The sequence below is a fragment of the Leptonotus elevatus genome, chromosome 5, assembly GCF_054856555.1.
Source record: "Leptonotus elevatus isolate MCC_2025b chromosome 5, RoL_Lele_1.0, whole genome shotgun sequence".
Classification (NCBI taxonomy): Eukaryota; Metazoa; Chordata; class Actinopteri; order Syngnathiformes; family Syngnathidae; genus Leptonotus; species Leptonotus elevatus.
The window spans coordinates 9,063,011-9,090,542 of NC_141243.1; the positions used below are offsets into that span (position 1 = coordinate 9,063,011).

At 40.6% G+C, this 27,532-nt stretch overlaps 1 protein-coding gene across 3 annotated transcripts; it reads left to right on the forward strand.

Annotated features, from left to right (window-relative positions):
* Positions 1-1,214: 1,214 nt before the first annotated feature.
* nsd3 (nuclear receptor binding SET domain protein 3) lies at positions 1,215-27,145 on the forward strand. Of its 3 annotated transcripts, none has more exons than XM_086075941.1 (25): positions 1,215-1,575; positions 3,778-4,625; positions 6,094-6,333; positions 6,409-6,571; positions 6,648-6,802; positions 7,771-8,421; positions 9,622-9,787; positions 9,860-9,960; positions 11,194-11,239; positions 11,324-11,454; positions 11,557-11,682; positions 11,758-11,884; positions 11,958-12,158; positions 13,496-13,675; positions 14,572-14,718; positions 18,349-18,505; positions 19,760-19,962; positions 20,048-20,160; positions 20,452-20,598; positions 20,675-20,797; positions 21,691-21,807; positions 21,880-22,021; positions 22,178-22,284; positions 22,365-22,569; positions 23,500-27,145. In XM_086075941.1, exons 2-25 carry the CDS (start codon positions 3,822-3,824, stop codon positions 23,781-23,783), a joined length of 4,836 nt encoding a protein of 1,611 aa, XP_085932067.1. In that variant the 5' UTR covers positions 1,215-1,575; positions 3,778-3,821; the 3' UTR covers positions 23,784-27,145. The 3 variants fall into 3 exon arrangements, with proteins under 3 accessions (XP_085932067.1, XP_085932070.1, XP_085932069.1); XM_086075944.1 differs by having other exon boundaries at positions 14,695-14,718; XM_086075943.1 differs by having other exon boundaries at positions 9,625-9,787.
* The last annotated feature ends 387 nt before the right edge of the window (positions 27,146-27,532 follow it).

Sequence of the window (27,532 nt, forward strand, 5' to 3'; positions counted from 1 at the left end):
GGTTTCTTATCTATTAACACACATATTTATATAACAATAATAACAATCATCATCATCAAATGACGCATCAGAACTGTTGTGTTTATCTGAAGCAATATTTAACATCTCATCTAACAACAAATGACAATACATTTTATCATATAATTCATCCATTTTATATTATATACTGCCTATCCTCACTAATAGGGTTGAGGGTGTGCTTGGGTGGTCGTCAGTTTGCCACCCAATCGCAGGGCACAAAAACAGGTGGACAAACAACCTTCTACATTTACACCTGAGGACATTTTAGAGTCGTTTAACCTACCATGCAAGTTTTTGGAATGTGGGAGGAAACCGGAGAAAACTCAAAAGAGGCACAGGGAGAACATGCACAGGAAGGCCAGTGCCTGGATTCAAACCCACAACTTTTGCACTGCGAGGCAGATGTGCTAACCAGACAACTACCACGTTGTCCCAATATTATCCATGGTCAGAAAATAATTGTATCTCAATATTTACTATAATTATCTATGCCATTTTAGCTATATTTTCTTCCTCGAACGCCACCATGTATTTCAGTATACAACATATGGACCATTGCACTGAATCTGTTCCATTTGCATCCCCAGGAGATAAAATATGTAAATGCATGATTCAATTATTTTGTTTTGTCTTAAATGAAAGGCATTTCATTGTGAAGGCGGCCATAAGACGTCACGTGCCAGTAGCTCATCTGTAAGAGCTTGGGTTTTGGAATTAGAGGATCATAATTAAAGTCCCGTTGAGGATTAAAAAAAACTGTAAAAACGACAACTAGTTGTTAGACTAGATATGTTAATCTGCTTCCTGGCTACTATTGTGGTGTTCTTGAGCAAGGCTCTGTCTCACCTCCCCAGCTCAGGAGGGAGATCGTCTTCGACTCTGACGTCTTTCCTCCAATTAGATGAAAAATTGGATGAGTGGAATGGTGGCATAAGGGGCATAATTAACCAGTGTACTATCGCCTTTATGTGACAATTTTATATTGTAAAATAAATAAATAAATAAAGTGCTCAGTAAAGGTTGGAAAGAACACTGCTGTGCTGTACAATGTATTACCTTTGCACATGACATGACACACATTTCCTCTTTCACTTTAGTGTAGGCGTGACCGTGACTTGAAGTGCTGGCAGCTGCATTGATCAAATTAAATTAACAGTAAACTACACGTCCCGAGGTGCCGTTTGCTGCTGGCCCCTGAAGATTTATCGGATTTTTTTTAACGCTTTGGCCGTCTCCAAACGCGCTCGTGTAGTTTGAGCGCAATTCAGAAAAGTGCTCCGTATCGAAAGCCTCTTGTTTTTAGCAGGGTGTCATTAAAATCTCCAGTTCCTCCGCTGAAGAAGAGCCCAGCTTTGGGATTGGGTAGCGAGCAGATAGCGTAACATCCCCCTCCTCCTCTCTGTGGAGAATTGCGTTAAAACGAAAAAGGATAGGCCTGCGCTTTATCAATATAATAGAACACGTTTTTTTATTTTATTTTATTTTCCTTACTTCTTTATAAAACGAGGACGCGTTGCTGGCTGGTGTATGTGTTTAGAATGGGACACGCTGAAGGTAGGGACATTTTTATTTGCCTGCATTTCGCGACTCTCCGTCAAAAAAAAAAAATCCTGCTTCTCATAAGCCATCTCCCCCTTCTTCTTTTTGTGCATGTTTTTGTTTTAGCGCCGCTACCGATGCATGCTCTCGTCCATCCGTCGCCGGCGCAACCCTTTTGCAGTGGCCGCTTGCTTCTTTTTCAAGCACATTCTCCCCAAAGCGCCAGTGATGGAGGAATAATCACGCCAGACAGGCAGCCATATTGGCAATGTACCGTTGGCTTAGCTAGCGTTAGCCTTCCCCCTTTTCATCTTATTCCGCTTGCCGTGTGCGCAAACGTTCGCGTTGCGCGCATTAAACGCGCGCGCAGATACATTAAATATGTCAACAAGGTTTCGTGTGTGTGTTTTAAGCGACCCCAAATCCCCAGTAGATAGCCCAAGACGATCATTTTGTAGCAAGGTAGCTGTGAAGCTAACATCCCACAAGGCTATAAGATCATCCAGGGAGACAATTGTCTGCGCAGATGTTTCTCCCCCGATTTCAGTCACACATCTGTAACCAAGCTTTTACGATCTACTCCCTATATATCATTAAAAATGACCCCTTTACATGCTTTTCGTGTTTTTGTGACTGTTGCACGGCATCTCACGGATGTTTACATCACCATTATCCACCTTTGGCTCACACGTTCAACCACAGTCAGCCTCCTCACTCTTCTCAGCACTAAACACAATAAAAGTGTCAACAAATCGGCGTGAAAAAGGATACCGGACACTGCTCTTTGTTTTGTTTGGCGATAACAGACCGCCGTGTGTTTGTGTTGGCCGCCTAAAAACACCACGGGAAGCGCATCGCTGACCAGAAACCCCCAGCAGCAAGTATTAAAAGCCGATGGGGTTTGTTTTCATGACGAGTCTCGTTATAATTATGCTACTGTATAATTAACTGAATGTATAATTAACTGAAAGAAGGACCGGTCTGCTATTAATATATGGGGATGGACTTATTGAGACGTTTTCTGCAGCACAAGCAGTTGATTAGTATCACAGATCATAGTTTCGGACTTTATTATGTTATCTGCTAGAAATTCAACAGTTGTGGAAAGATAAACAGTTTTTCATTTACATTTCGTGTTTAGATGTGTTTTAAAGGAGTGTGCAACTGTGCATCACTACTAAGTGCTCATGAATCATTAAACTTTACAGGTGGGTGCTACTGTATTGTGTACTATTATGCACAATTTACTAAAATATGTATTGGTGTAACATCCAATCCTAAAACATGCAATCTTCATAAACTAGTGGGGAAAAAAGGAACTTGATTTGCTATTAAGATGTGTGCCAGCTTGTTAATTAAAAAACAAAAACAAAACGTAAATTTAAACATATTTCACTTTGGGTCAATATTCCTATAAAGTGCCTTCGGTGACCTCCTCAGAAGAATTATTCTTAGTGGCCAAACATTTCCATACTTACCAGTTAAATAAGTAACATAAAATGTGTGTCATTTATTTTAAACCATTTCCCCCCCATTTGGATGTATGTGATTTTGGCATGTTCCACACACTAACTTCCCTGACTGCAGCATGTTTAATAAATGGGTAGATGATAGAAAATAATTTTATTTTTTTTAAAATCAAGAATATTTTATTTTCTGGTGTCCCTCAAACTTGCTGTCCACCCCCGTTGTTGTGATGTTTATGCTGATATTGTCAGTGACATTAGAACATAATTTTGTCTTTCTTCAATGGAGGCCGGAACAGTGGATAGTTGCAGAATCAATATTTACACTTGACCTATATTTCATAATTTTCATCATATTATGTCCACCCCCCGTCATAGTGAAATATCAACGGATATAACAACCTTTCAGAAATTCTAATTATATTGTTAAACAGTAGAGTCCGCATGATAACTAAATCATGTGGCGAAGTAAGGGTTCGTAAAATGCTAACATTAGCCAAAAATGTTCACCCTTTCAACAGCTCTCATATTTTGCTGTCAGCGTGTGCTTGAAGTTAATTTCTAAATAATTATGGGAGCACTTGACCAATATGCATTTCTAACATTTCTAATATTTACTTTCAATTAAACAATTAATATGAAGTTGAATGGAAAGTGTCAACTTAAAAGCATTTTAAAGGCACCATATGTTGGTATGAACTTAAACCTTCATAATCACAAAATGATCATTTGTATGTCTCACTGTCAACAGGTCCAGTCAAAGAAAAAGACAGTTAAGGATGCCGGAGCCCAACAATGGATTTCTCCTTCTCTTTCATGCAAGGGATCATGGGAAATACAATTCAGCAACCCCCTCAGCTTATTGACTCAGCCAACATCAGACAGGACGGCACCTGCGACACCGGCAGTGACCCGGGTGAGGATGGCGGTCCCTCCTACGATGCTGCCCTGGATGCAGACTTCTACCCGCCCTCAGCGTCAGAGGACCTGCCACACGTCTCCAACGGCTACCCGCCGGGTCTGGGCATGTACGAACCGCAGTCCAAATTCTCCATGTACTCGCAGTTCCCCAACGGTTCGGCTAACGGCTACGGGCCCATACGCAGTTACGCGGAGCACAGCCTCCTCATGCCAGGGGAGAGTACTGTGCTAAGGGGCCCCGGTCTCCAGGAAAGACCCCGCTCCCCTGTTTCACCACCTCTGCCCACGCATCACCCCCACCTGCACCACCACCATCATCACCATCACCTCCCCCACGCTCACCACTTCCTATCAAACACACCCCACATCCAAAGCCACCCGCAGAGCCCCCCGCCGCTGCCCATGCCCACCCAGCACCACCTTCCCCACACGCCTCACATCATGACCCACACGCTGCCTCCTCCTCCACCCTTACACCTGCCCTCATCCAGCCCTCCCCCCTCCCTGGTGGACAGCACCCCCTCCTCGCAGCCGGTCCAGCCCCCTCCCAGCGCTCCCACAGGAGTGCTGAAGAAAACTAGCTCCCCTGAGATCAAGCTGAAGATCATCAAGACGTATCAGAATGGCAAAGAGTTGTTCGAAACGGCACTGTGTGGAGATTTGCTGCAAGAACTGCAGGTATTGTAATCAACGTTTTTATTAAAAAAAAAAAATGTTTTATACACTTTATCTTTGTTTCGTTAGTTACTCAGACAAGTAAATATCCAAATATAGAACAGAACAACCCCCCCAGTTCTTATTATTATTATTGATTAATTGATGTTTTTTTTTTGTTTTTTTTTACTATTTAGCTGCAAGTAACAGAAGTGCGGTTGATTTATTCTCAAGTAGTTTGTGGTTTAAAGAAACGTGACAGTGACTATGGAAAACTTAGCAACATCCAGTGTCCACAGACGTCCACTCTGACAGCAATATAATACCGGTAGAGTGCAGAACATCTCCCACCAAATCAAGAGATTTTAAAATAAAAATGAATCGATTCATTGTGCAAAATCCCCCCCCCCGGACAACAAGGACCCGCCCATCTCTGTAATGTAGAATCTCGGTTTACAAATGACCTGGTTTGAGAACAATATAAATTCATGTATAAAATCTTCAAAGAAAAAATACCTCAGTTAATGCACTATTTTCATTTAATTCTTAGCATGGACATGTGGAAGACTCAGTCAGTTGTGCTTTTTCTCAAGCTGTTAAAGCATCATTGGCTCTGTGCATCACACATTGGAAGTGCCAGCACTGTATTTTTTTGTTTGTTTTAATTAGCCCTCAGTAAAGAAAAGTGAAAACTGCTCACAATAGTGTTTTTAGGGAGCCAAAACGTAGTACATGTACTGGAGGATGGTCTTTGTGTTGGTGATACAAAGCTTATAATAATAAATTGTGTGCCACTTTTCTCAACACCCAAAAATGCTTGACATAAAGAAAGAGACAATAATAAAAAAAAAATTACAAACTGGTGGATGCAGCAAAGCGCGAAGCCAGTGATGGCAGTCTGGCTTTGTTTACGTCACAGTTCACTATTGATACAGCTTGTTTGAAATTGCCACCACATCCCGCAATTCAACACGAAAGCCGCATTGCATTGTGGGATGTGGCAGCCATTTTAAGTTACCTGTGTTGCCATTGTGAAACGGTATTGGCTGCGAAAAGACTAAGAGAGTACACAGTGATTAGTTAGCAAATAAACTATATTTCGTCATAATAATATGTTTTTCACTTATTTCTATACAGTGTCCATTTTTAATCACACACCGATTAAAAAAATAATGAAAAACTTCATTCGGGGACTGGAACTGATTTATTGCTTTTCTATTTGCTTCACTTGTAAAAAAAGAAAAAAAAAGTGCAAAGTGAGTCAACGGATTGTATTATTGTATTAACCAAGGTGATTGGTTACTGTAGGCCATGTGACGCAAAAAAAAACCTGATACTTAAAAATTCCTGCTGAAATGTTCGCTACTAATAGTCTCGGAGCAAAGTTTGATATCTGCAGACATGCAGCCAAGTTTGCGTTGGCTTCAAAAGCACCCAGGTGTTAACTGTTGTTTCACCACAGTTTTTCTTTCTGCCTTATTTTCATCTTCAGAACGAATCTCAGAAGAACGAGGCGGCTCAGGTGCAGCGCCGACACGAGAGGAAGAAAGAGAAGAGGAAAAAGAGCGCAAAGCTGCAGCTCCACATCCAGGAGCAAGATTTGGAGCCTTTCCAAGGCCAAGCGGGTACCACGGGCCAGACGGAGGACACCCACGTCCAGCCGCAGCCAAGAGAGCCTCCACCTGACCAGACGGAGAAGCCTCAGAAGACCGTTATCCAAACTGAACCAAAGGCAAGAGCTCAAATTCTCACCTCCAGTTCATTTAAGCAAAGTGCTTTGAATTTTGAACAGACATCTTATTCTCAGGTTCCGAAAGTCAATCAACCGTCGGTGATCCAAGAGACAGGATTCTGCAAAGAATTTGTCATTGGAGACCTCGTGTGGTCCAAGGTGGGCACCTACCCATGGTGGCCTTGCATGGTTTCATCCGACCCACAGATGAAGGTCCACACGCGCATCAACACGCGAGGTAAGTGCGCCCGGCTTTTAAGACCACGTTTCAAGGATGAACATGAGAATTGACACTCAACTCCAATTTGATGCAGGTCATAGGGAGTACCACGTCCAGTTTTTTGGCAGCGTAGCAGAGCGAGCGTGGATACACGAGAAGAGGATCGTTATCTACCAGGGCAAACTGCAGTTTGATGAGCTCCAGGCGGACACGCTGCGCAAAACCACAAACACTGTGGAAAAACATAAAGTACGTCAACAACATAATTCATGTCAAGCTTTTTTTTGTGGACTTGTCAAAAATCGATAATATACAGTGTTGTCAAGCCATTGATAAAAAAAAAAAAGGAGTTAATTGCACAATTAAGAGATTTAGGGTTAATGAAGAGAAAATCTCAGAATTCTGACTTTAAAGTGACAATTCTGACTTTATTCTCAGAATTCTGACTTAAAAGTGAGAATTTTGAGAATAAAGTGAGAATCTTGCCACACTTTTTTTTTCTCTCTTCATTGGCCCGTAATCCTCTTCCGTACATTTTTATACTTCTACTTTTTTTTCTACAAAGCTTGTAACAGACATTTACTTGTAAAATCTTGGAATTAATGTGAAATCCTCAAATCTAATTCTTGTACTGTATAATACAACTTTTGAACAAAACGATCAAAAGGGACTCAGCTTTAAAGGCCATCTTTTTTTTCTCATAGGAAAAAATGATCAAAACTTCTTCCAAAAATAAGCACGCCTCAGAAGGGTTGATTTGCGAGGCCCCGTGGCGGGAACTTGAGCCATGTTTTGTGCTCTGAAATGATACGCCAAAGACAAAGACGTACAACTAATATGTTATTTGAATTTGGCTTTGTAAAGTGCGCAAATTATTTGAAATGTATCCAAGTAAAACTGTGCTTGTCCATCTTCATGCCAGTGGCAAAGTTTGGCTGCAGGTTATAGGCCACAACAGGAGTTATTATTATTTTTTAACGCTTTAAAGAATTTTCCGTAAATTAAACTCCAGAGTTAACGCTTTAATTTTGACAGCCCTAAAATTGTTCAGTATAATCAGTAGCTGGATTCATGTTTTTTTGATGTTCTATAAATGTTCTAATATCAAAGCAGAGAGCTGATAAACACATTTGTTAAACCAAATGTCAAATTAGTGTCATATTTATAAATAAAAAAAGATTAAAAAAACATAATCAACTGTCCGTTATCTCTTCCAGCTTCTGAAGCCTATCCCTCAGAGGGAGCGCGCTCAGTGGGAAGTCGGCGTGGGCCACGCGGAGGACGCCTTCCTGATGACGCGTCAGGAGCGCATCGACAACTACACTTTCATTTACGTTGACCCGGTCCCTAACGAGGCCCCGATTGCCAAGAGACCAGTCGGCCGACCCGAGAAGCGGAACCGGCGCTCCAGTGGATCAGCCAATAAAAAGGACGACGGGGCAGTGAAGTCGCCTGAAAGAGAGCCGCCACCAAGGAGGCAGCTGCCACGTCGACAGTGTAGTATTTCCAACGCGGACGACAACAATGGCTCAAATGAGAAGAAGAACCTGAGGGGTGACCAGAGTAAGTCCGACTCCCCTGAACAGGACGCCGGTTCGGATACAGTAGCCAAACCGGATTCTCCAGCGCCAGTCAGGGCGTGGAAAACTGCGGCAGCGAGAAAGCTGCTGCCTCTCTCCATCACCATGAAGAGGCTGAACGTGGAGATCACAAAGTGTGACTGGCCTCTCCTGCAGAAAAAAATCACTCCCTCGCCTAAAAAAGAAGAGGAGAAGAATGCGGAGGAGGAGGAGGAGGAAGAGGAGGTGGAGGAGGAGCGAGTGGAGGGAGAAGGCAAGCAGCCTGATCTGGGCTACTGTTCACCTGAGGTGGGTGAAGCTCAAGTATTCACATATGTTGTATAGTGAACTCCTGCTTGTCACGAGGGATACGTTTCAGACGCACCTCCAATAAGTGAAAATCCACAATAGAGAGGAGCAACCTTTTTGAAACTGAGAGCTATTTGGGTATTGATTCATTGGAAGGGTGACCACTTGTGAAATAAATTTGCTCAAATTCATTGGGGGTTAATCTTGTTATTGTCTTTGACACTGCTAGCTTCTCTCGACAAATGCTTTGGTTTGGTCACGCTCTACTATAATGACCTTTGAACTATACTATTAGCAATACTTTGAACAATATATATTTTGTAAATATAAATAAGAAGAAGAATAGCAACAAAAAAGTTGGATGCAGCTGCTAAATTGTGCAATTTCATTGTATGTTTTTTTTTTCAATAGCAACACAAAAATAGCTCCATAACCTCAAAGGCTAACAATTAGCATATATCTCATCTGGTGGTGTTGTTACACTTTAAGCAACAAATATCTGAACACAGTGCTGTGAAACATGTAGAAATCCAGTATAAAACTAAACAAAGGCATTTATTTATCCTCTGCAAGGAAAGAGTCATTTTAACTGCCATACATTAACTGTCTCCAATACTGAACTGTAAAGCTGTCTTATATTGCCCTCTAGTGGCCAAGGCTGACACACCAGGAAGAACAGCACAATGTGTATTGAATGAGAAACTGGTTTCATTTAATTGTCATTACAATGTTTTAATGAAGTTTAAATGTATAGAGTTCTATTTATCTCATTAAAAGGATACACCAAACATTTGTTTTTTGTTTTTTTGAGTGGGAAGAGCCTGGAACCAACTAATGGCATTTCCATTTATTTCAGTGGGGAAAGATGATTTCAGTTCCAAGTGCGGTTTAAGGAACAAATTCAACTGCACAGCGATACTTTGAGGGAGCAAAGACTTGCTGAAGTTTACCATCATCTTGTGGCTCTCAACTACGCTGCATCTCAATGCATACCTCAGGGCTGCCCAGCATGTTGCAACCCAATGTTGTACGACACGGAAGACACGCCACTCTAAATTCGGACTTGCATACTGTAAAATCCCATAAGCAATCACTTAAAAAGCTGTGAACAGCTGGGGCATGAACAATGAACTGCAATTTAGTGGCGCAACACTGTATGCTGGGAGTTCTAATACACTTTTTTTTTTTTTTTTATGTCAGCAGGAAAACAGAGCTAAACCCGAGCCCAGTCCCGAAGAAGACGAAGATGTGGACGATATGGAGGAAGAAGGAGAGGAGAGGAGAGAATCTCCCGCTAGTCGGAGGAGCGAAGAAGGCGGAACGCAGCCCACCTCCTCTCCTGGCTCTCACCACAGCAGCCCACATGGTTTGTCGAACACGGCAAGATTTTTGCGGGCACAAGAGAACCCGGGAGCTCAATTATTTGATCATTCTTTAGGTTCTCAAGAGAGGAAACTGCAGCGGCGGTCAATAAGGAGCAGGTCTGAGTCCGAGAGAGGCAACGACCCTGTCCCGAAAAAGAAAACCAAAAAGGAACAGGTATCAAGACAAGAGGTTCTGTTTACAATAGATTATGTTGATAAGGTTTCAAAAACAGTCTTGGTTTGACCATTTATTTACATGACAACAAAGATTTTGAAATGGAAGGTTTCCTTTTTGCAGGTCGGTTTTTAACAATGTTCTCAATGTGTTTGTGAACCTTTTTAAAATGCAAACAAAAACCTAGGACACTGACTTGTAAATATGCGATAAGATGGTTTATAAATAGACCACACAGTCTTTTCATCCGTCAGCTTCTGTTTGATTAGTCCAGTAGGCAGGCAAAAAAAAAAAGAAAATTCAGTGTGCAGTGTACCAACCATATTGCTTTACTAAGTTGTAACGCTAATGACCTCAAATCATAATTCACAGAATAATATTTAATAGTGATGATCTAATTCCACGTTTTTTTCACTCTCGAATGAGTATAAGTATCTTGGACATGGCACAGTCTTACCACACATTTCACTCAACTGTAGCAAATGTAACATAAGGCATTTCAGTTATGAAATGAAACAGCGAAGAGTGGATCTTGAAAAACACGTGTTTTCTACTAAGTGTTGTCATCTGTGTTTACTTCAAAGTATTTCCACACGGCTGACATGATGTAACGATAATGGCAATATTGTGATATTAAAATTGCCACGTTATCGTGGTCGTCATGTCACAATATTAAAGACAGCCCAACTGTTAGAAAGGCAGGTTGTAATTCATTTGTGCAGTTTTAGCACCCTCTGGTGGTTAGTTTATTTGTGCAGTTTAATTTTTGTTAGGAATATTTTGGCCACTGTTGTGGTTATCGCTCCGGTAAATCAGTCATACCAGCAAATATTTCTCAACATCTTTGTCAAAAATCATGACTTTGCCCAATTCCGCCGAACACAGTATTGGGAACGACATAGATAGCACATGATCATGACATGTGACATGACATTACGTCTTTGTCACTGCTGTTATTATGTACAAGAACACAATATTGGGCTTTCTATTATGAGATTTCAATTTTATTTTATTTTTTATTTTCGTATCATGAGCTTTTTTTTTTTTTATATATCACCAACCTCCCCACAATATCGTGACAATTATCGTATCGCAAATTAAATTTGTTGTTCTTTTTAAAACAACCCAAATTTCTGTGCTACACCGTGCTGCTGCCACCGCAAATGTTCCATTCCTTTCTCCTCATCTCAAAATGTCAACCCCTCTTAAAACTTTGTCACCCTATCGTTTCAGGCGGAGATGGCGCCCGAGGCCACACCAAGGGCAGGTTCCCAGAAAGGTTGGTGCTCACGCTCCCTGACACTTTGCCTTCATTTTATACAGTCTTTCTTTTACTGACGTCCATTCTTGCGCAATTGTTCAGGAGCCAGCGAGATATCCGACGCCTGCAAACCGCTGAAGAAACGGAGTCGAGCGTCCACTGACGTGGAGATGGCGTCCTCTCAGTATCGAGACACGTCAGATTCAGACTCCAGAGGCCTCAACGATCCACAGGTAGGGTTGGAGAAGATCAGCAGGCGTCTTTATATTCTATTGATTACGTTATATGTTTATATAAAAGCATGATAACCGTTAAGCCTTTTTTTCCTCTCTCAGGGTTTATTTGGGAAGAGTCTTGATAGTCCAGCAGCTGCAGATGCAGATGCCTCAGACACTCAGTCTGTGGACTCTGGCTTGTCTCGTCAGGATAGTAACACCGGGAAGAGGGACACCGTCTGCCAGGTCAACACTAATCCACGTGCTGTCTTACTCTCTTGCGAACTTTTGTGTACTAACCTACGTGATGTTTCCGTGTAGATTTGCGAGGTGTACGGCGAGAATTTGGTGGTGTGTGAAGGTGACTGCAACAGGCAGTTCCACCTCGAGTGTCTCGGTCTAACGTCCCTACCTGAAGGAAGGTTCTCGTGCCTGGAATGTAGAAATGGTAAGTGGATCGTTGACCTTCCACTGCGTCCTTGCGTTCCGCATTCTCAGTTTCTCTGCAACCATTTTTCTAGGCAATCACCAGTGTTTCAGCTGTAAGAAAGCAAGCCAAGAGGTGACACGTTGTGCGGTGACCGGATGCGGATGTTACTACCACGAGGATTGTGTACGTAAACTCCCAGGCACTACCGGCGGCACTGGCGGAGGCTTCAGCTGCCCTCAGCACAGCTGCGCCACCTGCTGTCTGGAGAGAGACCTGCAGCGAGCCAGCAAAGGTGAAAGATACGTATTTATGATTCCGTAAAAAAAACATCCTGATGGGAATTCCATAAGGAACGCCTTGAGCGACATATAAAGGCCAGAAAATGTCAAATGTTAAATAATCAGTAAGATTTTCATACTGCAAAAAAAAAAAAAAACACAACGTGCAAATAAAGTAACTACACAGGAAGTCATATTTTCTTAAAGTCGCTAAATATTAAATGATCATTGAAACTTATGTATAATATGAATATAGGGCCGGTTCTGGCAAGGTTCCCATGGATCCTTATGCGAAGCCAACCTTAAACATTTCTTGACAATAATATGTTATTTGTGACCTCACTAATCTAAACATGACATTCAAAATCCAGCCATTTGTATCTATCTCAGGGGGTGGCCATTTTGCCACTTGCTGTCAACTAAATATAATATCACAGTTGCTCAGGGCTCAGGAAACAACCAATCACAGCTCACCTGTTTTCTGAAGCTGAGTTGTGATTGGTTGTTACCTGAGACCTGAAGCAACTGTGATGTCATTTTCACTCCACAATAAGTGGTAAAATGGCCGCCTTCTGATATTGATAAAAACTGCTGGATTTTTCTGCTCAACTCATATTCCACTAACGTAATGTTAACCAGAATACCATATATAGGCAAGTGGGGCTGCATAGAACATATTATTGGCAATAATTTAATTTTGGGATGACTTGCCCTTTAAAATGTTTTTAATCAGTCTTTAATTTTTTTTAACACACGTTAAGTTGGATGTTATGATTGTAAGTAGTCTCAAATCTCAAAATAAATTACCATTCCTAAAAATAGCTTAGCCAACCAACACAATAGTGATGTGGTTTTAGCTGTGATTCCTAAGAGGCGATACATGTTATGTATGTACTGTTGCAACTTTGGACAACATGGAACATTGGGAACATCAGTAATTTAATTTTAAATGGAATTTAAATACTTAACAAATCTTGAATTTAACGTGCCTTAAAGGGCAAGTCAACCCCCCCAAAATTCCCCAAACCCATGTATGCAGCTACAGTCATTTCTGGACTACAAGGTGCACCTGACTATTAGCCGCGCCAGCTAAATTTGGGGAATACTCGTGTTTGTTACATATTAAAAGCCGCACCCGACTATAAGCCGCAGGTGTTTTAATATTACCGCACCCAGTTCCCGCTACTTTCTTTCCCATAATAAGGGCGCAAATTCTCATCAAGTCACATATTATTGTCAAGAAATGTTTAATGTTGACTTCCCTTTTAAGATGGAGGCATCCTAACATGGATGCCACACAATAAGTCTTAATGTTGGACCTCTCTTGAATCTTTATTGTCCACTGGTCTAGGTCGCCTGATGCGTTGTATCCGCTGCCCGGTGGCGTATCACACAGGCGACAGCTGCGTGGCGGCGGGCAGTGCCATCCTCACACATCATATAATGATCTGCAGCAGCCACGGCAGCACCAAGAAGAACGGCCTCCTAACTTCCCCCGTCAACGTGGGCTGGTGCTTCCTGTGCGCCAGAGGTAAGCTCCGCCCCCCCTGTCTTAAAATTAGCCCACACACGAACTCCTACAAACACACAGTCGTGCGGCCACTCTGAAGAGGTGGCGCAGAGGATGTTTTTGTTTGGCTGATTTTAAAATAATCTGCCTTATCGGTTCGACTATGACATGTAAAACAAGACCTTGTTGACCTACATGATTGTAGTTTTTTCATTTTTTTTTCATTTTGGGGAAGCCTATTTCTTTTGGTAAACCTCACATACTTAAGCCGTGATTCCACCAAGTGGTGCAGTTCAGTTTTGTTCTCATTTTGTATGGTTTAGATCATTAAATTCAAATTGTGATCTGGCATGTGTTTTTACCATGTAGCATGTACAGTGTGTGATAACACAATATACTGTATGGACTGCAGTTTAGCTTCAGTCTTTTTAACATTATGTTGCAGATACATTTTGATACAGTTTCCAACTTTGGATAATGGGAAAGAAATTATATAATTTCTCAAACTGAACGGTGGAACCACGACTTGTGATATTTAGTATTGTGTGTTTCCTGTTTGGCGCCGTTTTACATGACTAGCAAGGCTGCTAAATGTAATGTGTTGTTAGTTTTCGATTACAAAGAGCCAAGCTTGTTACTTTGCGCTCCACTTGAATGATTCTCATATGTCCCGGATGTCGATGTTGAAAATGTTGATGGCCCTTTTCCTTTTTAAACGATAAGTCCTGCGTACTCGTCCGGCCACTTTGTGTTGGGCCACAACTGTTTTACATGTTTCTTACTTGTGTTGTCAGTATGTGTGAGAGACAGTGTTTGTTCTATCTCTTTTTTTGGGTATTTTTTTTGTTATTATTATAATTAATTTATTTTAGTTTGACTGCGGCTCACCCCCGTCTCTTCCTGTGTGTCTTGTGTAGGGCTGTTAGTGCAAGACCTTACTGACACCATATTAAGTTCATATGCCTATAAGTCCCACTACCTTCTGACTGAGTCAAATCGTGCTGAGTTGAAATTACCTATGATTCCCTCTCCTTCGTCAGCTACCAAAAAGAATGTTGGGAAAGGTAACTGAACAGTTTTTCTCTTTCTCCTTTGTCCCCACTGGTTTGTGTTTGTATTGTGCCTGCTCCCATTCCGATCAGTTTCTCCTTTTTTGAATGCCACTTTCATTTCAAAGCCTTCAGGTGCCACCTTAATTGACTGGTTCAATTTGCAGTTAATTGCCATGCAGAGTTGTGCATTGAATAAATAACCTCAGCCTGAATCCCTTTTAATTAACAGATAACTCTGGGTCGCATGCAAAACAAATCTAGTTCTTTTGTTTAATTCAATTTGAAATGTGCCTGTTGGATTCACCAAAGGAAAAAATAATTTTCTTTTTTTTATCATCATTTGACCCTCATCATTATACAGTTAACATATTCCCTAAAATGGTGATTTATTTACGCTCTAAAATATGCAGTGCCTCTATGGATCCACTGATGCCACTTTAATTTTCTTATTCATTTATAGTATCAATACTTTATAATGCCATTACAGTGGGAGAAAAAACATATTCAATCTTTCAATTTCATTCCAAAATACAACATTTTACTGAGCATAGCATAGATTTGACTCTTTTCATCCCTTTTAATACACACAAACTGCTACTAAACAGGCTTCACTCAAATATAACACTTTTTACACACACAAATATTGTTCCAAAAGCTTTTTTTGAGCATGGAATACATTTTTTTCAAATATAACACTTCCTGGAGACGTGTAGGCATATATGCGGCTGATGCTGTTTGCACGCTGCTCATGCCTCCAGGGGGCAGTGTGGTGCACTCGTGTGGATAACACGCAAGTCGATTTGGTGAGAAGACACAAGGAAGAATGTTGGCAAAGCTACAATATTATAAATAGTTTGTTTACAGCGTAGGAAATATATGTGACTGTAGTGTGAATGTTAATTCATCATTCTTTATATATGTGTGCTGCGTTATGTGAAGGTACAGCATCGTTGATGCTATTCATTTTGTGTACGTATTAGCATTAAACTAGTAGATGTTTGCAAAACAATGTCATGCCATGTGTTAACTTAAATATAGTATAATATAGTGTATAATTTTATTTATTTTGTTTTAGTTTTACTGTTAATATCTGTTTGGAGTATCAATAAACAGCACACACACACACACAGCATGTAGAGACTAGCACATTAGCGGTATGATATTGGCAGTTTCAGTATTAGTGCAGCCCTACCTCAAATAATTAACTAATGTAGTGACTACTTAAAAAAAACACAAAAAAACCCACCTCACCTCATATTAACCAGCACCATGTGTCATGGTAGACCTCATCAATAATTCAACACAATCAACAATCTTGATTCAGGAATTCTGTCCCATTTTTACAATTGCAATTTAGCGCATCAATTTGATAAGTTATTATAATTTCGCTATATGATGATATAACTAATTATTTTATATTTAATTTAAATATATTATAGGTTTAAAATGCTACAAAATTGCACAATACAATTAGATAACAATATGTTATTTTATTTATTTATCTTTTAACATGAATTCCCTCATGTTTAATAGCTACCCGTATCTCTAGTCGACTAGCTACTGGCTGTTATTAGATGAAAACGGTACACGCATGCAAGAGTCGAGGAGTGAGATATTTCCTCACTGTTAACTGATGCAATAATTGATACATTTTCCTTCTGATGAATAAATAATTACTTGGTGAATGCAACAGGTCGTCCTCAAGTGCACCATCAATGAACTCTGGCTTTTGCATGGGGCCCATTGTGCGACTAGCATATGGTCAGTTTAAGAACATAGACGGCAGTATAGCGCTATGATGCTGGATGCTCTGCGTTGGTTCATGCTCTGTCTGTGGTTTGTGGAGGTGCACCGCTTCTCTGCTTGAGCACTGTGGGCTTATTTTATTTACGCAAAAGGCCATGTCCAGCTTCCCTTTGCTTCAACCCTGACCCCAATTGTACGTTTTATTTTTGACTGATATTGTCAGATGAATTGACATTTTGGGAACATCTATTTCTACACCTTTGACCTGCCTTGGATGGAATGAAATCACAATTTGGAAATGATTACAACACAAGTTTAAAGTACAAATTGTCAGACTTAAATGATGCGGTATTGGCGCAAAATTGGTTCTGAAAATTCCATACAAGCCGGTCTATGCAAGGTGCTTTGTGTGTGATGGGGAACCGTTTGCTTTATTGGCAGGACTGCATGCCTGCTTTTTCTTTTCTTTTGCCAGTCTTTGTATTTTATGATTTTTAATTTAAACCCCTGATCACTGGCTGATTGGAGTCTGCATGTGTATCCAATTGACCAGCCCTTGGTACAGTGCTCTGAATCTGATTGTCAGACATTTTTTTATTTAAAGTGCTATCCAAGTTGACGGCCTCAAACACGGGGTGGCCTACCATTTCCAGCCTCCTTCATGGCACACGATTGTCATTAAGGAGCTCCAACAGGAGCCTTTTCCTAGTTCCAAATATGGATCATATGTTACAAAAGTAGCTTCAGTTTGATTTGTGTGAACAGTGGAACCTCTAACGTTGAACACAAACTAATAAATGATGTGGAAGTTGTTATAATTTCCCCATAGGCTAGGAGGTGTAATAAAATGAAATAAAACTTTTAACTAATGAAATAAAAGTAAAACTACTGTACCATTCCCGCTTTGAGCAGGTAGCCAGCCATCATTGGCATGTGCGCAGGCCACAAAGGACCCCAAAGGACCTAAGAGAATAACTGGCTTAGCATTAGCTAGGACAAAGCTACACTAAGCTAGTACACACGACGGGGATGGATTTAAAATGGGACCAAAGACAAAACAACATCATTGGTTCTCACGTTGGCCATGTTCTTGGAGGTTAACTTATTTGGAAACGTTTCTGTTTCTGCGTCAACGGACGGAATGAGATATGGGGATGATCAAAATAAAGTGCTATTTGAGGACACCCTATTTACCATTTAATATTTGGATTTCTCATTTGTCGGACTATGAAGCGTTTTTGGAATAAGTACTAAAAGTTGTTCAATAATGTGAAAACAGGAATAGCAAGTGCTGATTATGACCCCAAGTCCAGGCAATAATATGCACTATTTTTTGTGTACCATTAGAGAAAGTCCAACATGTGGTACTACAATTTGAAAATTGGACAACAATTTTGTTTTTTTTCCTAAAACATATCAATGTTCACCTACATCCTCAGTTGTACAGATATTCAAGTATATATTATTGAATATAATATATCCAGTACCGGGTTTGGTTTGTGACCTAGGACATTATTTTAGTAGGGAGTCAATATTTTACTTTTTATTTTATCTTTATTTTCACCCAAGCTCACGTCTCATGAGATTTTCCAGAAAAAGTTGGTCCAACTTGATTTAGAATTTTACTTCTTTGTGGGTGTTCAACTTTGGAGGGTTCCACTGTACCTGCTAACCTGACGCTTCGTCACCTTTTTAATTACTTCCACAATGTTCTTAGGCTTGTCTGCAAATGAGATTCAGAGTTTGTCCATCTTGTAAATTCTTTAAGCCTAATGATACCCTCCTCCTGTCTTTGTATACTCATTTCCCACATCAAACACACACACACACACACACATACACATGCATGCATGCACACACGCTCAAACCCGTGTCCATCCATACATACAAATGTAGGAGGCAAGTTGCTGTGCTGCGACTCATGCCCGGCTTCATTCCACCCGGAGTGTTTGGAGATGGAGATGCCTGAGGGGTCGTGGTCCTGCAGCGATTGTAGGGCTGGCAAGAAACCGCACTACAAACAAATTGTCTGGGTCAAACTGGGAAACTACAGGTATGCACAGATTAAGGACACGCTTAATGACATAGGGCCATATTCTCCTGTTCCTGTTGCGCACCTTTCAGCTACGCACATTCTCGTCTCTGTAGTAGTATGTAAAGCTGCTCTTGGCAGGTACAATTATTTATTTTTTTTATCACTCAAAACGGAGTAAATGTAGCTCGTTACTACCCATCTGTGGCAATGGGCCACAAACAAGCTGCTCTCTTTGATTTTTGGGGAAAAAAATTGATTGGATAATTAATGATGTATTTAAATTTAAAAAAAAATGTTTTTCTATTTTAAAATACAAATTTATGTTTTTAATAGGGATGTCAGCCGATTATTATTGTTTTAATCCTAATTAAATAGCATGACTTCAATAGCTAACTTACGATCAATCTCTTATTTTATATCGGTTCTAAATGTACAATAAAATGTATACGTTTTCATGCTCTTGTTAATATCCATCCATCCATTTTCCTAACTGCTTATTGCTTACAAGAGGAAGTCTATCCCAGCTGGCTTCGGGCAGTAGGAGGGGTACACCCTGAACTAGTTGCCAGCTAGGGCTGTCTCTTGTTAACATAAAAGTGGGGGGGAAAAGTTAAATAGAAAGATGGCTGCATCTATTAGTCAAAAGCTGTACTGTACTGTAAAAAAAACCTTAGTGTGCTATTGATTTGTGTTGAGGTCATTTTTTTTGCCACTCGATGGCATAATTGCATTTGTAAGACATTGGTGACAGCTCAGTGCATTTTTCTTTTCATATTAAGAGCTACCTAATCTTTACCATGAAGTGTAATTCTGCACATTTTTATATAACCTGACCCCAGTGTCCACAAATATATCATCTAAATTTATTACTGCAAAATTTTGCTGTGGACATGTCTTGCTGCGTTGCGACTGGAATTCCCGCAGTACAGGTTTTCCAAGTAAGGAGCGTTAAAGGAACTTTAACTCAAAATGAACACACCCATTTAGACACGCCTAGTTTTTAATCATCGACTATGAATGATTTGCCACCTCTGCCTGTTTTAAAAAATCTAATGTGGCCCTTGATCCAAAGATTTGCCAACCTTCTTTCATGTCAAAATCGGGTCATAGATAAGTGTTAAATTCATTTAAAAAAATATAAATAAAATGCTTAGATAAACTCATGCGCTAACATGTCGTTTTACTCTATCACTTACTAAAAGCTGAGATCTGTGTTTTGTTTGGTTTTCAATGCCGCGTGTTCTCTCTCCGACAAAATGTCTTCTCTTCCAGGTGGTGGCCGGCAGAGATCTGCAACCCTCGCTTGGTGCCGTCAAACATCCAGAGCCTTCGTCACGACATTGGCGACTTCCCCGTCTTTTTCTTCGGTTCCCATGACTACTACTGGATCAACCAGGGCCGTGTCTTCCCTTACGTCGAGAATGACAAAAACTTCGTGACGGGTCAGATCAACATCAACAAGACTTTCAAGAAAGGTAATCAACTGGAGGTTCTGGAACCTTCTTAACAAAAAAGGCAGACCGCAATATAGGTTTCTAACATGTTGTCGGGGTGTTTCAGCTCTGGAAGAAGCAGCCCGCAGGTTTCAGGAGCTCAAGGCCCAGAGGGAGAGCAGGGAGGCTTTAGAACAGGAGCGCAACTCTCGCAAACCGCCACCCTACAAAGTCATTAAGGTAGTATCATATCAGTTAGATAAAATAATAACATGCAAAATTGCCAATAAGGTCTATTCGGCTTGTTTTTTTTACCAAGCAGTGCAGTCTATGTAGCTTAAAAGGTGGTTTCCTGGCCTGGTGAGTGACGTGGGCGTCAACAAACACAGTGTAGAAAATTGATGGATTGTTTGGTATCCTTAGTAAAACTGTACTGCTTGGTAAGAACTATGCCTTTTGCCTTCTTCTTCTGTATTGAGGCACTGCATTTGTCGTACTTTTCTAAATTTGTGGTGTCATTTCCTGTTTCAGTCCAACAAACCTGTTGGGAAAGTCCACATGCACGTTGCCGACTTGTCCGAAATTCCACGCTGCAACTGCCGACCTGCGGACGAGCGCCCGTGCAGCCTGGACTCCCAGTGTCTCAACCGCATGCTGCAGTACGAGTGTCATCCTCAGGTTTGTTGCTCTACTTGTCCTTTGAGACATTTTGGAGTGAGTGTCAATGTGTTAACCTCTCACCGTCATGGCACAGGTGTGTCCTGCAGGAGACAATTGCGAGAACCAGTGTTTCTCCAAGCGGCTGTATGCGGAGACGGAGGTGATAAAGACAGAGGGCCGGGGATGGGGCCTCAGAACCATCCAGGCACTGAGGAAGGTGGGTGTCAAGTGGACTGTCCCAACTATCATTTTCTCAATCGGCTTTCAATTTGAATTGTTAAGTCTTTGGTGTGTTTGTCATTTTATTTTACATTATGATTGATTGATCTGAAAGACTTATTCGCCATAGAAAGAGGAAGTAAACAACGCCTAAAGTTTGATGCTGCATTTCTTGTGTGGTAATTGCAATACAATGAACATACAACACTATATCTCTTATTTTTGGGGTTTTATGTGATTATATATGTCTTGTCAAGGTCATGGTGGCATTCTTCATATTTCTCAACAACAATCTGTAATAACATCTATAATAAGCTAATTTGGAAACGATTGACTTTTATTTTCAAGATGTTTTTCATGGGGCGTCATTGTTTAAAGATGTGATTTTGCACAAAATCTGACATGAATAAAGTTGTAGTATTATAAGAAAAAGTTGGAAATATTTGCACATTTTGCTATTTAATCTTTTAAATATGTGTAAATGTTTCCATTTTTACAGTCACGCCACCGAACAAAAAAAAAATTAGCACAATTATTACAGTTGACTAGAAAAATAATTTTCTAAAGAGTATAATATTCAGATTTGGTGTAACTGACTTTTTTCATGTAGTTTGATTATTGTCTCTTTTCAGCGGGAACTTAATTGTAAAAATTAGGGATGTCCAATACCGTTTGTTTTTTTCAGAACAATACACGAGTACTCAACTCTTGGAGTAGTCACCGATATCACTACAGTATTACCATACTTTTGATACGTAAAATTGATACATAGAATTTCCCCCAAAAAACGAATTCACAGAAAAAATAAAGAAAAGAAAATAATAAAGACAAAAGTACCTTACACTATTAGCGATCCAAATGACTCAAGTATAAATATAATGTTTTCTGCAGGGTGACTTTGTGACTGAGTATGTTGGAGAAGTCATTGACTCGGAGGAGTGCCAGCAGCGAATTAAACGTGCCCATGAAAACCACGTCACCAACTTCTACATGCTGACTCTCACTAAGGTAACGACCTTGTGAAAAACGCACGTTCTCCTCAACCGACGTTGTCTTAGTGCCCACCTTTGCACACTTCAGGATCGTGTGATCGACGCCGGTCCAAAGGGGAATTCTTCCCGGTTCATTAACCACAGCTGCAGCCCCAACTGCGAAACCCAAAAGTGGACGGTCAACGGCGATGTCCGCATTGGACTCTTCACTCTCTGCGATATAGAGGCTGGTGAGTTAAAATTTGGGAAAATCCCTGAGTAGGTCGTATTATTATTTAAGCAAAAAGTGGTTAGGCTGGGGGAAAAAAATGACGGTAGCTGACTTCAGATCAGTTTGGTATTCCGGGTCAGGTGAATTGAATGAAATGCTTCCCGTCTGTGTGCAGGCACCGAGATGACTTTCAATTATAACCTGCACTGCGTGGGCAACAGGAGAACATCTTGCCACTGCGGGTCAGACAACTGCTCAGGTTTCCTCGGCGTGCAGCCAACCGTAAGCGCGCATTCCGGTCCCCATTAGAGCGCAACGTCACTTTGAGCCTCTTTTCATCATCTCGTAACTTTTCCCAACAGAGTGCTGTGGTGCAGGAGAAAGAGGAGAAGGCCAGGAATGCCAAGCTGAGGCAGAAAAAGCGGAAGCTGCGGCTGGAGGGCAAGCACACGCACGAGTACTTCTGCTTTTACTGCGGAGAGGGAGGAGAGCTGGTGATGTGCGACAGGAAGGAGTGTCCCAAGGCGTACCACCTGCTGTGTCTCAACCTCACCAAGCCGCCATATGGTAAAGATCTCAAAATCTAGCAATTGAATGGGATGCTTGACTCGTTTAGCCATTTTCAGCGATAAAAAGTTCATATTTTGTCTTGAATTAATTTGCTAACTTTGTTATTTTTCATGTGTAGTTAATACCTTTAAAAAGACATTTTGACACTTGCTGTTGACTGAACATGACATCACAGTTGCTCAGAGCTCAGGACTAATTACGGCTCGCCTGTTTTAGGGGTTTGGTCATGTGACGTTAGCAAACTGAGCCACGATTGATCATATGAATAATCCACAAACCAACCCAAAGTCAAATGAATAACCCACAAAGCAAACCAAAAATTGGTTTTATTTGTGGGTTATTAATATAATTTGATCCAACATTTGGGGCTAAATACCTCAAAATGTTGGTTTGGTTCATTTTTGACCCAATTCAATTGGATTATTCAACTAACCCAAAAAGTTGGGTCAAATGAATAACTCACAAAGCAACCCAAAAAATGGGTTTATTTGTGGGTTTACATCAGAAATTTGGGTCAATAACCCACTTAATAACCCAGTTTTAGGTAGTTTTGTGGGTTATTAAATAAATTTATTTGACCCCATTTTTGGGGTTAAATAACTAAAATAGTTGGGTTGGTCCATTCTTGACCCAATTTGGGTTATTTTTGACCCAACTGTTTCTAGAGTGTGCTCTTGTTTTCCTTGGGTCTAAATATTAACTGCTGGCACCAATTTGCATTTAGCTCCTCCTCCTCCATAAGTACGGTAACTGCTCACCCCTTCCGTTTCCACACTCAGAGAAGGAGAAAGTTTCCTCATCTAGATTTGGTCACGTTGGGCCATGTCGCTTGGTGTGCGGCGGGCCTTAGGTTCATCCTGACATTTTGAGTAGTTGCCCATTGATTTTGTAGAAGTGATGCAATCGTAACCATTTTCCCGCCCACAGGTCGTTGGGAGTGTCCCTGGCACGACTGCAGTATCTGCGGCTCGCCGGCCTCGTCCCTCTGTGACTTCTGCCCTCGCTCCTTCTGCCAGGACCACGAGACGGGGGCGCTCACCGCCTCCTCGCTGGAGGGCCGCCCCTGTTGTTCCAGCCACAACCCCCTCAGTCCCCTGAGCTCCAGCCCCGCGTCAACGAAGCCGCCGCCGACTTCGTCTCTGAGCCCCGTCACGGTCAAAGAGGAACCGCAGGGAGACGACGTGGCACCCTCGTTACCTCGTTCCCTGTGAAGTGCACTCCTGGAGCTCCGCCCACCTGTGCTCATTAAAGGGATTTTTTTTTTTTTTTTTTGTCGGACCTTGAGCCGAGACATGTTGAAGAACTCCTTATGTGGCAAACGCAGTGAAATTAGAGCAGGATGGGGGCGAGGATGCGCGCTTTTCTGGCTGTAAAACACCACTAACGCATAACAGCGGCAAGATCCCAGACCAACGCCTTGTTTTGCTCCCCCTTCGGATAATCCCGAGTGTTGTTGTCAGTAGCCGACTCTTTGAAGGAAGTGAGGTGGAGGGAGGGGACGCCACGCCGCTCCTCCTCTTGTTTACCTGCTGTACGCCGCGGCTGGCGTCTCTCTCGCACACTTCCACTGCCCCGACGCCACTCCGCACGTGACACGTCATCGCGTCAAGCTCCTCCGCTCTTTGACGAACAGGAGGGGGCGACACTTTTGTGCAATTTTTTTTTTTTAAGGCCCACACTACATTCCAACGTTCCTTTAACCATGTTTTTGATATACTTATGGCTATAGATGAATATAATTATATACGTATCTATGTTTGTTAATGTTTACAGGCAGATTTTTCTCACTTCATCTCGGTGAGTGGTGTATTTCTTTGTTTAGGTGTTGCGCAGACCTCCTTGTGAAAATCGTCCTATTAAGGTGAAATACTGTATAATGATATATAGCGTACTCGTATAACATTACACAAGTACTTGTGATTCTTTTTGTTTGCTCATTCACGTGTACATAATTGGCTCATGCTATTGTAAAGTACTTAACAACGGGGAGGCACGGCGCCCAGCTTCCACACTTGATTTTTCACAACAGATTTTTTTTTCTCTTTTAATATAAAGTTGGTTCCCCATTTTCTCTGAGCCGCCGTCTTGCTCGAGGGGAGGTAGGAGGGCCCAGCCAGTGAGCACTCTGCTATCTGTTAATCAGCCTTAAGGGATGACTTGAGTCCCATTGTGGCTGGAGGAACTACTGCCCAGATGCGTTTCGGTAACGTTTGTGTACTGTGACCTTTTTATTTTTATGGTTTTTTTTCGCCAAAACTTCTCTGAAAAGCACTTTCACACGCCTTGTCATTACACTATTTAGTTAGGTCACACATATACAGAATATGTATATTAAAGGAACGTAAGTGTTTTGAAAATGGATACCTCTTCTTCTGGTAGTAACATAAGAATTTCAAATGTGCTGTGACAAAAAAAAAAAAAAAACTTTTTGTGGGATGGGGGCAAAATTTGAATGACTGCCAGCCTCGTGTTGAAGAAATCATGAATCAGTATCATGACACACAGTCCAGTATAGTGTACAAAAGACAACCTGTACAGTGTTTTTAAATTGCTCATCTGTCGAATCTTTTGTATTTATTGCACCACATTTTATACCAATTGCTTTGTCGAACACCAGTGCAGTACTCCCTGTTACCACCGTGTGACATTTAAAAAGAAAAGAAAAAATCAGAAGGGTTCACTTATACCTGTAATTAGTGCATACTTTTTTTTTGTTATATAGGTGTAATGATTCCACATTAGCCGCTGCTCACATGTGTGGTGACTCGTCACTGTATTTGCTGTAAAAGGCAGTTCAGTATTGGAATGTTTGTTATCATGCCTTAGTCTTTTTTGTGCTCCCGGGTAACTAGGGTATATGTTTCTTTTGTTTAAGTTCACAAGGTGATCAGCATCATAAGAAACTCAAGTTAATGTCAATGCAAAACAATTAAGGATGTTTTGTGTAAAATTATTTTTTTTTTTTAAAGAGGGGGTGTTAACTTAATATTTGGCCAATTTTGGCTCTCAGTTGTATGTAGTATGTAACGTCTCATTTGTTGGCATTTTCCCTCTTATATACAGTGCTATCAAAAATATTCACCCGCTTGTCAAATTTTTATTTTATTTTATTTTCTTTTTTTTTGCAGTTCCGGCATTTTAATGTTTAAAGCAAGGCACATTAATTTAAGTATCACATTTCATACATAAGGCAATGCAACGTGAACTCAAGCACAGCATCTAAAATCAATTACAAAGAGAAAAATATAGCGAATTAAAATGATGAAAACAACATATAATGACACTATTTAAACACATTTACAAAAAAATGTTTTTTAAAAGCAACGGAAAGAAGCTAAAAGACCAGAAAGTTAAGTTGTTTTAAAAAATGCTTAAAAGGCCTTAATCAAAGGTTTGAAAAAATAAATTGAGAAGAGGGTAAATACATTTTGATGGCACTGTACATAAATTATTTCCCCCTCCCAATACTTTACTCTCAGCTTAGTCATCTGTTGTCAAGGCACTTTTATTTTCACACACGCATGTTACCACCCAAACTTGAATGTTATTATTTATTCATGTGTTATTTTAAGTGGGGACCACAGGCATTTTGGGGAGGGGGGGGATCATAATGGTATGACTGGTCTCTGTCTTTTTAAGGTGACTGTTAAACTGAACTGCATACATTTGAGTCTTAAAATGCCTCATCACAGCACAATTTCTGTCCCTTTATTATACTTTCAATAATGAAAGCAGCGGCCTTTATTTTTAATTTAATTTTTTTTGCACATGCGGATTGCATGACAACGTCGCTCAGTGCCATTTGTCCTCTCTGCTGATGCAGTGGCAGTATTGGAATGCTTCATTTGTGTGTTGCATCATTTCATGTGCTTACATTTTTTGTTTTGTTTATTAGTGCCATTATTTTGTGATAAATCCCCCCCCCCCCAAGCATGTTTGTGCCCTTGTAAGTGACCCTTAAACCCACAGAATGACTTTTCAAAGCAATTCTTTTTTTTATTTTATTTTTTATAAATATCTATTCAGATTAGAACCAGCCACCCCTCTAGTGCGTCAAAGTTTCCGTAACATCTTTTTTTGTGCAATTTTGCTGACTGTTGAGTTTTTGGTTGACAGGCAGTCAGAGAAGAATTGGTGTTGTGCTGATTAAAACCTCACCTGCAAAGCACTCAATTGTTTTTGTAGTAGAATTACTTTGAGTTACTAACTGAGGTCATATCTATCTCTCTTGGTGTTGCTTCAATGAAAACCGTGGATGAACACGACCACCATGTTGATGACTGTTCAACCTGTGTTATTGCATATTGTTGGCGAACCTGTAAATAGTCTTGCATTGTATTTGCATAGAATCATGTTACTGTGGCGTGCGAATTTTTTTTATTATTATTTTTTTTGCTTGTACAATTCCGCTTCTAATTGTGCGTGACTGTTGGGAAGACACTCTTTTTGTACATGACCGTCTTTTTATTTGAAAATATGACTTCTGTCCTTTTTTTCATTCAAAAGTTGAGTTGGAAGAGTTCAGACATGCCTGAAGTTTGACTTTAATAAAGCTGTACTCTGTCTCAGTGAAGCACTTGATTGTGTCGTTTTTGCAAATTTGTCCCAAAAGTGTCATAGCCCTCTAATGCATTGCAGTTATCACAGTGGACAGCTGTTTAATCGCTGCAAGTCTTTTGTACGGTTATTTTTTTTTCTTCTACATTACTGTACTGAAATACTTAAGTCAAAGGGACAGCCTACTTACCTCATTGAGCCATTTTCAGCAGTAAGAAGTTATTTTGTCTATAATTAATTTGATAACTCATTTTTGTTTTTAAACGTATTAATTGTACATGAAAAAATAATAAAACATCAAATTAAAAATATCAATTTCTTACTGCTGAAAATGGCCAAAATGAGCGAAGTATCCATTTAAACACGTAATTTAAATATTATGCAAAACAATACAACAAATATA

Coding starts and splice junctions, on each gene's coding strand:
- nsd3 (XM_086075941.1), top strand. CDS start 3,822: ATGGATTTCTCCTTCTCTTTCATGCAAGGGATCATGGGAAATACAATT. Junction 12,159..13,495: donor CCTGCAGCGAGCCAGCAAAG/GTGAAAGATACG, acceptor CCACTGGTCTAG/GTCGCCTGATGCGTTGTATC. Junction 20,599..20,674: donor AGTACGAGTGTCATCCTCAG/GTTTGTTGCTCT, acceptor GTCATGGCACAG/GTGTGTCCTGCAGGAGACAA.